General features: G+C 38.9%; 1 protein-coding gene across 1 annotated transcript in view; it reads left to right on the top strand.

The window, feature by feature from the left end:
- The first annotated feature begins 3,108 nt into the window (after positions 1 to 3,108).
- The window catches only part of ITM2B (integral membrane protein 2B), a 24,305-nt gene continuing 12,348 nt past the window's right edge, over positions 3,109 to 15,065 (top strand). Inside the window, exon 1 of the mRNA XM_024125871.3 lies at positions 3,109 to 3,402. Coding sequence (XP_023981639.1) covers positions 3,286 to 3,402 — 117 coding nt within the window. The 5' untranslated portion in view covers positions 3,109 to 3,285. The remainder of the gene's footprint in view (positions 3,403 to 15,065) is intronic.

Below are 15,065 nucleotides of genomic sequence, written 5' to 3'. Positions count from 1 at the left end.
GGAAGATCCCACATGCCGCGGAGCGGCTGGGCCCATGAGCCATGGCCGCTGGGCCTGCGCGTCTGGAGCCTGTGCTCCGCAACGGGAGAGGCCACAGCAGTGAGAGGCCCGCGTACCGCAAAAAAATAATAATAATAAATAAATAAATAAAAAGTGAAGACTCATATCCTAAGCATGGATGCATTAGAAAGCCGGGCTTTGTGGGAGGGGAACCAATAGATGGCAACTAGAAAACTAAAACACCCAGAGTGGAACATATCCACTCTTTTCACAATCAAAACAAAGTAAAAACCCCAATGTCACAATCAAAAGAGAACTGCATTTATGAACAGGACAATTCCCAAAGGGTTAGCATGTTACAACCCCCCAAAAAACTATTTTAGTCAGTTCATCAGGGAAAATAATGACGGTATAAAATAAAATAATTGGAAAAAATATATAATATTGAGGTAAGAAGGTGCTAAGAAATATAAACTTGGAAGGTGAGAAATTTAGAAACAATAAAGGCTATCTGAAGTTAGGAAGGAGAGAGAAAAACAGTGCTTGCTTAAGTCTGAAGAGAGGCAAGTTCAGTAGAAGCATTCACCTTTTGCCTAGAAGAAACACTTTTTTTATAAAAGCTGAGACAAAGCCACAAGGTGCCCACCTATAGCCACACACTGGGTTAGGAGAGAAGGTATCAAGAGCACATTTTAAAGGGTGTATTCAGGGATGTTGTATCACTAAGCGTCCCATATTTGCAAAAATGTTTTCCCAATTAACCTGCTAAATCTGAAGGAGAATGCACAGAAAGTATGGAGATGTAAAAGAACCCAGGAGAGGGACTTCCCTGGTGGTCCAGTGGTGAAGACTCCGTGCTCCCAATGCAGAGGGCCCGGGTTCCATCCCTGGTCAGGGAACTAGATCCCACATGCCGCAACAAAGATCCCGCACGCGGCAACGAAGAGCCTACTCAGCCAAATAAGTAAATAAATAAATATTAAAAAAAAAAAAGAACCCAGGAAAAAGAAATCCCTTTCCAAGCACATCACAGAAATCTAAATGATCTAAGATTCTTGAATTTATTTCTCTGACTCTAGTTTGTCCTCCCATCTTCTTACTCTCTCAAAATCAATGTGAAAAAGGCACACAGAGGTCTTCTAAGACTCCCTTTACATTTAGTAGTTAGTGGTAACTTATGACTATGTTTTTAACTTTTTTTGGTTGGGTCATTGACTCTCCTCCTCCCCCATTCAGTTTCCAGGGTCACTGGGTGACCCTTTACAAATCATGAGACTGGATTTGCTTTGCTTGGTCTTGATCCAGCTTCTTCATTATCTCTTCTGTTGTGTACTACACAGTTTTGTAGACACACCAGATAAAGTGGAGAAACAAAACAAGGAGATTATTCCCAGACTCTTTGCCAACTGATTTTAAACTGTTGCTCACTGCTGGTACACAAAACAAGGAGTAGACTTTTATTCCTGAGTCTTTTAGACTAGAAATGGGAGGGGGGGGTGGTTAATTTCTGGTTTTGTCAAACTCCTTTGTTCTTTCTTTGCCTCAGTTTCCTTATTTGTTTAATAGTGCTGTTCATAATTTTGTTTTCTTTACTAATTCTCATGCAAAATGCCTTGGGTATTTTCCCACCATTCCATCATTACAAAAAGAAGAGCAGGAAGGATATAGTATAATCATTTATAATCGTCTAGATCTTGCTTCCAGAATTTCTTAGTCTTCAGTTGTAGTGTCTCAAGAAATCTCTGACACTATGCTAGTTCACAGAGTCAACCCCACAGAGTTGATCCCTGGACCAGGGAGGCCCAGGGAGTTTAAATAAGCTGCTGCAAGTCACATGGCTAGCTAGGATCAGGACTCACCAGGACTGGAACCTAACTCTTACTATTTTCAATTGAACATTTAATTCATTTTCACTCGAATTTCAGAATGCCTAAGCCAACTCCTGGTTTAGGCTGGGTTTCTACCTCAGTCCAGTATGACTCTTGGAAATATATAATCTGAAAGATTCTGAGATCTTGGGATGTTTTGCAGGGAATTGTGGTCTGATTCTATGGAGGGTCTAAGAGACCTAACCCCCTCCTTGAGCATGGCCAAATTCCCCAGATACTCAGACTCAACCTACTTTCTTCATGCTTGCCTCAGAATAGAGCTGCCGCAGCTGAAACATTCTAGAGTACACCCACATCTCTGGTTGAATCAGGACAGAGCCAAGTGGAAGAAGTGTTCAAGATCAACCATTTGTCCAAAGGGCCATCTGTTGACAGTCATTAACCCAGTAACATTGCAGGCCATTAGCCTCTCTTGAATTAGGTGAAAGCAAAATCTCTTCAAAACATAATTTTGCTTTACCCATAAATTTTTTTAAAATTTTGGACAAAGCTACTAAAGATTCATCGTCGAATATGAAACGCAAATCAGCCCCGTGTGCTTGTGGGTTTTGTCCAAGTCTACACGGGAGGGGAACATTCTGTTTTAGAAATGTGAGATGTATGAAATACAAATCTGCCTAGAAACTTCCTCCCGACTGCTCTGGGACTAGGCAGGGCAGCCCTTGACCTTGCGATGGTGGGGGCCGGGGGGAAGAAAGACAAGGCCAGTCTGAGCCAGGTAACGCCCTTGGGTGAGGTCCGATCACAAGAAGTCAGATCACAAGGATAGAGAGCATTAAACATTTCTGTGCTCCACTGAGTCGGTTCCATAATAAAGTTAGAAAATGGAAGTGTGGAGGCCCCCAAATTCCACGGCCTTTAGGTTCTCGGTGCGGGCAGCTGGCAGGGAAGGGTCCGCCTGGCGCTGTCGTTGGTTAACCCATTGTCCGCGACAGACCCGTAAAGTTCACCCAATTTTGCTACACAGCTGCAACATTGTGCGCGGAGGTAAACTGGTTGGAAGCTAATTCAGAACTGCAAAATCCAGGCCCGCACGCAGGAGAGCCCGTCCCTTCCCGGCTAGATCTCTCCTCCGACCCGGGGAGAGGGCAGGGTCTGACTCCGCTCGGATCTGCACGTTGGGTCCGCCCGCAGGACCCCACCCCGCCCTCCTCCGGCCCCGCCCCCTGCCCACCACCCCCGTCCGCACTCCTCGGGCCCCGCCCCCGGGGGAAAGCGAACAGTCTCCGTTTTCGTCCAGGAGCTGCGAGGCTGCAGGGCTGGTGCCGCAGTATCCCCAGCTGTCGCCGCTTAGCCGTGCTCGGAGCCCGGCCGAGGAGGCTGCAGCCGCAGCCAGGACCCCGCAGCCCGCGCCCCGAGCCCACCGCCGCCCTCCGAGGGCGCCCCAGGCCGCGCCATGGTGAAGGTGACGTTCAACTCGGCTCTGGCCCAGAAGGAGGCCAAGAAGGGCGAGCCCAAGAGCAGCGAGGAGGCGCTCATCATCCCCCACAACGCGGTCGCCGTGGACTGCAAGGTCCGAGGGCCAGGGGGTCGGAGGCGTGGGCGCTGGGCCCGCGGGAGAGCTGCGCGGGGCCGGTGCGGCTCTGCGCCCGAAGCGGCGCGGGGCGCGGGACAGAGTCCCCGAGAGGGCCGAGCTCTCTTTTTTCTCGGGCCGCTCATCTTGTTTGTCCGGCGCAGCTTCTTTGTAAGAAAGTGCGTGTGCAGAAAGCGGCGCCTGCCGCGGGATAGGGAGTTTGGGAGGCCTGCGGGGAGGAGGATTGGAGAGCGGTGCCGAGTGCACGGTCGTTGGTGCAGTCCGGGAATGTGCGCGGGGCCAGGACTGGGTTCGGTCGATCTGGAGACCGGCGGCGGCAAGCAAAACAACAAAAACAACAGCGGAGTTTGGCACTTCCTCCCAGTATAATGTGCCTAAAATGGCTGACATCATTACAAGCCTACACCTCTGTCGCTTCCTCCTTTCGTTTCTAGGCTGAACAGCCCTTGCACTAAGTCCGGCTACTGTAAAAGCCTGTTAATTTTAAAAGCATTTTCTTCTTTACCTCCTCTTTTTCCACGGCCCTTCGGTATTGGCATGTGAACTTCACCGTGGGGTCTGGGGAGGGAGAGGGGGGTGAGGGAGCGGGCCAGAGGAGAAAGCAAGGTGACGGTCTGCTCAGAGTAGGTTCTGGCTGTTGATTTTATAATTAAAACGACTATTCCCGGTAAAGATCGCTAATTACTATGTGGATGTCTGTGTAAAACTATTGACTTTTAAATGATATCAGTATCTTTACGAAAGTCCCATACACTAAGTGAAACTAAACGTAACAAACTTGTCTTACGTCCCTTGTAAAATTGTCCTTTATTTTACAAAATCCCCCTTTTAGCCCTAAGCAAAGAATCAGGAGAGGGACCATGATTGTGCTAAGTTTTAGTGGTTTACAATAATTCTCATTTAAGGTATGATTGTAATTGTCTCAGAAGTTGAATAAAAAGGAAAGACTCACAGCCTCTTTCTACCAGATCTTCTTTAGGCTGCAAAATTTTAATCCTGTAGAAATTAATTGTAGAAGTTATTTATGTTGCGTAATTTTTAATTTTTTCGTTAGCATTTTTCAAGACCTGTTATAAGTAAACTTAGTTCTAACTTTAAAAAAACTAATAATTTTTGCAAGTATGAGTAATGTTGTTTTTTATATGATCTAATGGAAATTACTACTACTGGAAAACACACTGTAAAAAATGTTTGAAAATACAACGTTAATCTGGATGTGCCTGTACTGATTTTTTGGAAATGTTCTAGTTAAAAACACAAACGTCAGGGGTTGACTTTTAAATAACTGTCTTGCCTTGAAATAGGAAGTGGACTGACTCCCTAAAGGAATTAGAGTTTTGGTATTGGTATTGTTTTCCTGAATCCACTGTAAACTGTCTTGGTCTTAAGAGAAAATGTTTGGAATCCACAGAGGATCATTCCAGCAGCAAATTATTATCTTAGCTCTATGTTTATCTAACATTCATTGTACCTAAAATAAGTTGATAGTCAAGTACTCAGTCATAACAGACTGAAATACGTATACAGAGATTAGATAGATTTTAATCCTATTATTTGTCTTTTAAAAAATCCTATGAACAAATATAACTCCTATTAAAAAAGAGAGAGGGAGAAAGGGTTGGATGATGTCACTTCAGATGGCTTTTCCCTGTTCCTGTAGTGAAGGAGATTTGAAACTGGGCAAAAATCAGAAATAATTTGCTGGGCAGCTTTAAATCTGACTTTTGGCATTTACTGTCATTTCTGAAATGGGGACCCTGTTTTCAGATTCTCAGAATTTCTCACAATTTCACCGTATTCAAATATTATGGTCATAGCAGCAGTAAAAAAAAGTAACCATTCATAGCTCTGTGCTATGTTTTCTGTTTCTATTTTCTCAGATCCCCATAGCCAAAGAAAAATACTGGAACAAAGCTGTGCCTGAGTCTTCCTTTGTAACCACATAGCAGTCATGGATGAATTGGCAGATACAAAATGACTAATTCTTTTTCTAGCTATAAGCTCAGAGACTTCTTAAGTGAGTGACAAAATACTGCTCTACATTAAAAGTAGAATCCTTATAATCAGTCACTTAACAGTAAATGAAAACCTTACTTAATAACAGACATTTGTGGAAGATCTCTTAGAGCTGGGGCAGTGATTCCTTAATGTTCTCTGGCTCCTTGGGGTGACTGTGCTGGGAAACTACTGAGTTTGACTCCCTGGATTCTGCACAGAATCAGCCTTCCTGTGTTTGCCTGGGGCATTTCCTTGCCTGGTTGGTGGAGAGGATCCAGTTTAGCTAGTTATGGGCCAGAACTCCTGAACAAGAATTTTGAGTATCTTTAACTCTCCTAGACCACGATATCCCGAAAACCACTGTTTCTCAAAATGTACTCTTAAGGATCACCTGATATCATCTGGGATTCTGGCTAAAAAAATGCAGATTCTTCAGACCTTATGCCATAAGAATTCTTACCACTCCAGTCAGCTGGTTTATGTAACACGCATTTCAGTACTTTTACACTGCTCCTGTCTTTTGCTATTTCTTTAGCTCTTTTCTCACTGCGGGGTGAGGACCCTCTGGAAACAGCTCCATTGTCCCATTTTTCAATCTTGTCTTTTCAGTAGCTATTAATCCCAACAGCCATGTCTATTGATTATATTACCTCAACTAGCTTGCTATTTATTATTCTTGCCCTACATTTTCCCCTATGTTTTGTGTAATAGAGGTGAATTTGAAATTATATGCATGTTTTATGTTAGAGGCAGCAATTCATTCATGAATGTTTGTGTTTCTACTTTGAACTTTGGAAAATTGTTATATATATGTAAATATCAAAGAAAATACTTAACGTCCTGAGTTGGAAGTCCCAGTTTTGTCATTACACAACTACTTGATCTTGGGCTTAAGTTTTTAGATTTCTTTATGTGTAAGATGACAGGGTAGGAGCAGATGGTCTGTAAAGGACTCTTCCAGTTTTAAAATTCTATGAAAATGCTAGAATTACATAATTATATTTGGCAGGAATCAAATTGTTTTAACTGTGAAAAAGAATAACAACTACCTCCTCACTCTAACCAGACTGTTCCCTTTGTTCCTCCCCAGGTTCAGCATGTTAACATTCCTTCCTCATATTAAGTAGCCATGGGTCACAGAGAAAGGAGGTAGATAGAGGTATTATGTAATAAGCTAAATTTTCATTTTGGGTTACCTCACTTCCTTCTGTTGTCATGCCTAATTATGAAATGCCTTTCCCGATCTCAGGCGTCGAAGAAGCTCAAGTTTGCTTCATAGGTATCCGTTTAAGTTGTTTTGCTGATAAATAGTGTTGCCTCTTCTCTGCTGTGCATCGGAGTTGTAGTTGCAGACCTCCTTAAAAGGAAAAGTAAAATGCTCGTGGAGTGGAAAAGATGGGGCAGGATGGAAGCATAAGTGAAGGACTACTAACCCAGTAAGTTCTGAGTTACCCGTCACAAAATGGCTACTTGGATCCTAATTCTTTACACTTTCTGGCATTTCTGTTTGCATAAACAGGACCGGTAATTTTGCCTTTTGGTGGTGTTGGTGTTCATTGTTATTTTCTGGTTTGGGGGAGGTAGAGGGGAGAAGGAACATAAAATAGGATGACATTTACTGAAATGTTTTGATGTTTACAGAAGGGATGGGGAGCTTGGTTCCCTTTAACAAAAGTGCATATGATTACCTAGTTGTGTAACTTAGTGTCTGTAAACATTGGCCGGCAAACACTTTACAGTCACTGCATTTTAGTTCTTCATGGGGATATTGATATCTGAAGTGAGGGATTAGTGCCGGGAGACAAATTAATTGCGCCTGTGCCTACCAAGTGACTTGGCAGGACCTCCTGGGTACACACGCCTCACGGGCTGCTGCAGCTGCAGAGGGTGGACAAAATTGCATGTCGTGCAGTTGGAGGTTACCTGCTTGGGGTCTTCCCAGTGTCATCTTAAACTTATTTTCTCCGGACTAGATAGAAGCAAGTATATTATCCTTGGCAAAATCATAAACCTGTAAGACGTTATGTAATATCAGCTCTGCCATATAAGAGGTTTAAGTGAATAGAAGTATTATTTTAATCAGAAATACCTCTTGAAACACATGGTACAGGCCTATTTAAATTGATTTAGAATTTAACTTTAGAAGTTTTCATTATGTATTGCTAAAGCTTGATGTAAGGTGGGACATTTTATTTATTTGTTCTCTCATACCATAACTTAAATATCTGGAGTGTCTACTTAAAAGTCATTTTCTTTTTTCCAAAAGGAAAATACTTCTGAATTCATGGTATAACTAAAACTTCTTCGACTCCTTTGTATGTCATAGTGTCAGTAGAGGAAGAGCCAGAAAAATTTGTGTCTTTTCAAAATGACATCAGTGAATGCATCCTCTTAAACTTTTCGGTAAACTTGTCACTTTTTATTAGAGCTTAGACTAAAGGAGTTAAGGACTTTGCCATCAAAGGACTTTTCAGGCCATAACTACTGCCTGTTAAAATAAAGGATTTGACAATGCTGAATTTCTGAATGTGGTGGTTTTTGTCAAAATGCTGTAGAAAGTAGCAGCACTGTAACTATGTTTTCAAGAAGCTTATGTGTAGAGTTATTTCCTTGGCTCTCTTATTTTCTTGCACAGAGCTTAACAATGAAAGTTTTATAGGGTAGGCAACTGAAAGTTGAAAATTAGAAATTTTATTATAGATATGACACTAAGAACATCATTAAAAATCATTTAATTGTGATTATCCCTTTTAATCAGTATTTATGATATGTGTACTTAATAGCTTTAAAGAAATCTACAGTATAATCCTCTGTGTTACCAACAATTGAACAAAATTGTTTTTAAACAATTGAAGTTTTTTTTTAGCTCTTTAATTGTTTAGCGGAAAAGAAAGAACTTAATGAGGTATTTCTATAATTCTGCCATTTGGGGGAAAAGCAAGTAAGAATAACATAGACTTTTTATTCTTATGCAGAAGACTTTCAATCTTGAGTTTCAGAAATGAAAAAATTGCTATTTTTATGATAGAAGGATGTTCTAATTTTTCATCTAATATTTATATTTTAATGTTGATAAGTTTCTAGCAGTAATTATATGACTTAAAGCTAAAATATATTTGTCAGAAGAGAAATTAATGTTGAAATTAAATTTGCACAGTTTATAAATCCTAAACATTTTCAAGTTAAATATGTAGGGGTTTATTTGGGAACTTGACACTAAGTATGACGTTAGGTATTTAATACTTCAAGATTTTGAAATAGTTGCATAAGCCTTTTTTGGCGTAGTTGAATTTCATACTTTAAAAAATGAGAAGTTTTAATGGAGTTTTATGTATTTGAATGTTTAACTTTTAATGCCAAAATTACTTTTCAAGACTTAAATGTTTTGCATAACGAGTTAAGAATAAAGTGTAAATCTTAGATTGTTTTCTCTGCTTTAAATATGATTATGATGTTGAAAATTATTTAATATAAAAACCAAAAAGGTAAGTTGCATTGTTAAGTAAATCACTTACTGCAACGTCCAGAAGAAGAATCCTCTTTATGCTGGGAAAAATTGCTTTAAGGGTTGGTCCATCGAGGTCTGCAATTTTTATTTATTTTTTAAATTTTTATTTATTTATTTATTTATTTAAAATTTTATTTATTTATTTTTGGCCAAGCCGCGTGGCTTGCAGTATCTCAGTTCCCAGAGCAGGGACTGAACCTGGGCCACCACTGCAGTGAAAGCGCAGAATCCTAACCACTAGGCCACCAGCGAACTCCCTAGGTCTGCATTTCTTAAAATTCATTTTGTCAGCCAGTCTCTCTAGTATTTCTTTTCTGCTATATATATATACCATGTCAGTTTTTAAAATTTTTTATTTTATAGCTTTCTCTTCAATCTATTTTACCTTGCTTTCATATTAGTGCTAGGAAAAAATTTCCCAATCCCATTTAGGGCAGTGCTAGGCATGTTAAGCAGAGACGGCAAACTCAATGCTCCTGGGCCCAAGCAAATGATATAGTGAAGCTAGGCATTTTTTTTCCCCCGATATTAAACAACTTAGAATATTCTTCATTTTCATCGGAAAAAAAAAAAGGATCCAGTGTTGCTTGATCCTCCAGTTTTTAAAGGCAAGCTACAATCAGGGTTTTTATTTAAAACTTGACTTTTCAGTATTAACAACTAATTCATACCAGAATTTCAGGCAGAAACATTGAAGACTGACATAGGCCACCATTTTACAGTCTCCTTTACAGTGGAGAGCAGGACTGTCAGATTATGGCCCAGGTGTCCAAACTGTGGCCTGCTGCCTGTTTTTGTATAACCCATGATCTAAGAATGATTTTTTTATATTTTTAAATGGTTGGGGGAAAATAATCAATTTCTCTCATTTGCCCTAGTTCCCTCACTCCAAAAAGGGGTATAGTTCAGGAAACCACACTGTGCTTATTGAGAAGTCAGACTATGCAGTTTGTGCTTTAGGATTTAGATCCTATCTCTACGACTTACTGTGATAGTTTGGATAAATTATTCCAACTCTCTGTTTCTCCATCAGTTAACTGGGAAATACGATAATCTGTAAAAAATTGATCACAATGCCTGGAACAGAGTAAGACTGAATAGATATTAGCTGCTATTATTACTACTACATCTTTTCCTTTTTTTAACAATTCAAACTTTTATTTGGCACTACTACATCTTAAAGATTTCTAGAAGTAGACTTCAAGATAGAAGTAGAAAATTAATGAAGCATAGCATTCATTCATTTTGTATTTTTTATAAACTAATACCTCAAACTTAAGACTATTTTCACATAGTGTTAGATCTTACTGGCAAAAGTTAATATTGTTACCTGGATCTGATAACTTGGGCAAGTCTGGAAACCTCCCAAGCCTCAGTTTCCTCATTTGTAAAATAGTATAGTGGTACCAACCTTATAGTGTTCTTGTGATGGAATTAACTGTCCCTAGTTCATAGAAACTCAATTAAATGTTAGTGCTTTTCCCCATCCCCATCTTCTAAAAGTCCCACTCCCCCCCCCCCCACCATCATGCTTGTTTTGGAATATTACTTCTTGTGTTACCATTACTGCTTATCCCTACCTCACATGTCAGTTACATAAGATTGTTGATAAATAACACCCTGTTTCCCCAAGGTATTCTGGTGAGGAGCTGTTCCTGCAACTTAAATCCTTAGCATTCAGTAGCTATGTCCATTTTTGAATAAAAGTATATTTCTTGTTATGTAATAGATGTTGATAGAATTTTATAAATCTAATTTCGGGTTTAATCAAAGTATTAGTTTTAAAATGCAAATACTGGTCCTGCCCTATTTCTGAGGAACCCAATTGTTTTTTGGAACCCACTTCTTAAATTATTGGTTCTCAAACTTTTTGGTCTCCAGACCCCTTTGTACTCTTAAAAATTGTTGAGGACCCCAAAGAGCTTTTGATTTTTGTAGGTTGTATCTACTGATATTTACTGTATTCAAAATTAAAACAATATTTACTGATTTAAAATAATAATAAAGCTATAAAATGTTAACATGAATCACATTTGTAAATAATAAAAATTTACAGATAACCAATACATTTTAAGAAGAGCAAGAGCAACACTGTTTTACATTTTTGCAATGTTCTTTACTGAATAGCTTAATAGAAGACAGCTTCTGCCGTCAGCCTGTTGTGCTATATCACACATTTAACTTCTGGAAAACTCCACTGTACACTGCCCAGAGAATGAGAATGGAGGAAAAAAGTGTCTTATTTTTATTATGAAAATAGTTTTGACATTGTGGATCCCCTGAAAGGGTGTCCCTGGAGCACATTTGGAGAACTTCTACTCTAAGTACTTGCTGTTTCATGGTTTTTGTTTTCATTTGTGTTTTTTGCAATTTTAGATATTACCTACTGGCTTCCTAATATGGAAAGTGAATATTTAGCCTTTTCTATATATTTACATGGTATATACATAATCTGTTCTCCTATTATAGTTATAGTAATGTCTGGTTAAATTGATAGTCCATGGTTTTATTATAATTGACACGAAACTTAATACAAAGTAGTAATGCAGTATAACTATTAGTTAATGTAGTTATACTGCATTACATTGGAGTAAGTAGTATAACTTATTCTACTTCCTTTCTTATACAAAACCATTTTTATGGTTTTGCTTTCCTGGTGGCGCAGTGGTTGAGAATCCGCCTGCCGATGCAGGGGACGCGGGTTCGTGCCCCGGTCCGGGAGGATCCCACATGCCGCGGAGGGGCTGGGCCCGTGAGCCATGGCTGCTGAGCCTGCGCGTCCGGAGCCTGTGCTCCGCAACGGGAAAGGCCACAACAGTGAGAGGCCCGCGTACCACAAAAAAAAAACACAAAAAACCATTTTTATTTCCCCTGAATTTGATAATTGACTTCTTGGGTCAAGGGGGAGGATTGCTTAATTTTCTATGTATTGCTAATTCATCCTGATACTCTCTGACAGCAGTATAATTGCCTTTTATATCTACAAACTTATCAGATAACTTACCGAGTTCCATATTTTTCTTGGCGATATTTCATTTGTCATTCTTCAGTCTTTCCACCCAGACTAGTTGTAATCTAGGTATGTTGCTACACAGATGTCCTGAGAGTAATTATTATCCTGGAATTGCTGCTCTGCCTTTGCCTCCATCCTAAGTTGGATCTTATGTTTTATAAATCCAAGAAAAAGCATCTGAGCTCAATTATTTTTTTAAACTTTACTTGTCTGAGAGTCTTTACTCTGTCTTCACATTTAATTGATAATTTATCTGGGCATAAAATTCTAAGTTAGCAGTAATTTTCTTTCAGCATTTTGATGGCATTGCTCCATTATCTTCTAGTCTGATGCCATTCTGATTCCTGGTTCTTTGAATATGACCAGTTTTGTTTTGTTTTTCCTCTAGAACCTTGAGATTTTTTTTCTTATGCTTTCAGCTTTCAAAATTGTTATTGACATACTTTGTTTTCTGTCATTTCCATTTTCTGGCTTAAGGTTTATTTATTTATCCCTTTACTATCTGTTGCGCTTTCAGGAGGAGGTAAAGATAACCATTTAACTGGAAATCAATAATACAACTTTCAACTCAGCTGTCTTCATAGCTTTAAGATTTATTAGAATATTTTCTTTAACATTAAAAATGGGCTTAATAATAGATAATAATGGAAACTATGTGCATTTTTATTAACACCAGTTTAAGGTCAGACAGGATGACCTGAAAAATGGCATCTTCTTGTCTCCCTTTTTAATGTTCCAAAATTGTCTTCTTCATGACTAATTTTAGAGACAACTCACTCACTACCAACTTCATGGTTTTTGCTTTGTGGCTTTATTCCTCTAAGTTAGGTTCATTTTTGTAACAATATCTTGCCTTTTTCATTGATTTTGAAATGCTTATATGCTAGTGTGCCTGAGTTATTTTTCTTTATTGTTTTTCCTTCATGTGCATATGGTTTTAATACTTTTTGTTACTATCCTTTGTAATTTGATGAATAATAGAGAAAAATTCTATTAATTTTGTCAACATGTTAATAATACTAACACTACTGTTGTAATGGTTAACACATAGTGCTTACTATGAGTGTGGCTCAATTTCAGTAAACCTATTACGATAGGAAAAATCTGTAGAAACTCAGGCTAGGCTATGTTGTTTCTGGTTGGATATGAGTGTTATCCAGTTGTAACATGGTATCACTTCACTTATTACCAGAGTTAATTTGCCTAACCTATTATTTAGGTAGGTCATTGACCTAATAGCTCCATGATTTTCCTTCCCTAAGGTGCACATGGAGTCAGATGATATTCAGGCCTTATTCGGTGATACCTCACAAATAATTTTATTTAACTTCTCTGGGCCTCATTATATTTATCTGTAAAATGATGTATTGGATTAAATGAGCTTTCATGGCTCTTTCATACAGGAGCTTTTCTTTCTGAGAAGTACACTGATCACATATTCAGAGGCACCTACTACTGCATGGACAGACCATATACTAGGGATTTAAAATTCACTAAACACCTCAACCTTCAGGAGGCCCCTGGTGTAACTCAGAGAGACCAACCATGTAAACCAAATTAATCACAACCTACTTAAACATCTGTGTCTGTTTTCACAAGAAAACGACCCCCTGGATCCAAGGGTGAGGAGAGTGGTAGAATAAGGGAGCAAGATCAAATGACTATTGAGTGTTTATTGTACATGCATTTGGTGCTAGGCATAGATTCAAAGCACTTTTTACATGTTCGCTGTAGAGACAAATATCTCTGATCTCAAGAACTGGAATTATTTTTTCTAATAGTCATTTTGTATAACTTTCAAATTTCTAAACTTGGATGGGAGATGTAACTTTCCACATTTGAATTACTTTATGTTTTTAGAAGAATATACTTGGAATTTTCTCTGCAAAAGTTCTGCATTTTACATGGAATGACTCATTTGAATACAAATGTATACTTATCTCATTGAATGACATTAAAATCCAAGATTTATACAAAAATGAGTCCAGACAGGTTTGCTTTTTTTCCCCCTCTAATCATGACACATAATTTTATGATGAATTATAAAGTAGAGCATTCCTATCATACTTAAAATTTTTAGGAAGATGGTTGATATTCTTATTAGGAACAATATGACCTCATGATTCAGCCAGTGGCAGAAGAAATCTATCTTGACCAATTTATCTATCCCTAGTAAAGGCTGTTATTAACAGTAAATATCATTTGTATATAATGCTGTTGTTTAATCTCACCTATATGAATTGGAAAACCTGATGAAATTTCATCAAGTATTATCATTAGTACACTTCAGTGTAGATTGAATAAACACTATATTTAAATGATGGTCATCTTTTAAAATACTAATAAGTAGGAAAAACAATAGAAGACTTTTAAGGTATTCCTATATTAATATTCTGCTATGTACCAGATACTCTGCTTGTCCCTAATGATGTAAAAAGTGATTAAGTTACAATCCAGCACTAAAAGCATTTACAGCCTGATTTTTTTTATAGTTCTGGCCTATTTTTTTTTTAACCTAGGCATGTGCTAATTTTATATAATGCCAATAATTTGGTTCAGATTTCATATTTCTCACAGTAGTTAAACTGTTGTGCAATGGCTTTAAAATTTTAATTTTTTTATTCCTGTTTTGCTGCTTGTATATCGTAGGATTTGTTAACAAAAAAGGACATTAATGGGAAATTGGTTTTGTAGACATTGTAATTTTATTTATTTTAATTTTTAAAAATATTTATTTTATTTATTTATTTTTTGGCTGCGTTGGGTCTTGGTTGCGGCATGCGGGATCTTTCGTTGTGGTGCGCGGGCTGCAGAGCGCACAGGCTCTACAGTTGTGGTGTGGGCTTAGTTGCCCCCTGGCATGTGCGATCTTAGTTCCCTGACCAGGGATCGAACTGGCATCCCCTGCATTGCAAAACGGATTCTTAACCATTAGACCACCAGGGAAGTCCTGACATTGTAATTTTAGATTAGTTTCTCTTTTTAAAAATCTCTCCCGGGCTTCCCTGGTGGCGCAGTGGTTGCGCGTCCGCCTGCCGATGCAGGGGAACCGGGTTCGCGCCCCGGTCTGGGAGGATCCCTCATGCCGCGGAGCGGCTGGGCCCGTGGGCCATGGCCGCTGAG

Source organism: Physeter macrocephalus, chromosome 13 (assembly GCF_002837175.3).
Source record: "Physeter macrocephalus isolate SW-GA chromosome 13, ASM283717v5, whole genome shotgun sequence".
NCBI lineage: Eukaryota > Metazoa > Chordata > Mammalia > Artiodactyla > Physeteridae > Physeter > Physeter macrocephalus.
The sequence above is the reverse complement of the archived record's forward strand: the minus strand, read 5'-3'. Positions and strand labels throughout refer to the sequence as shown.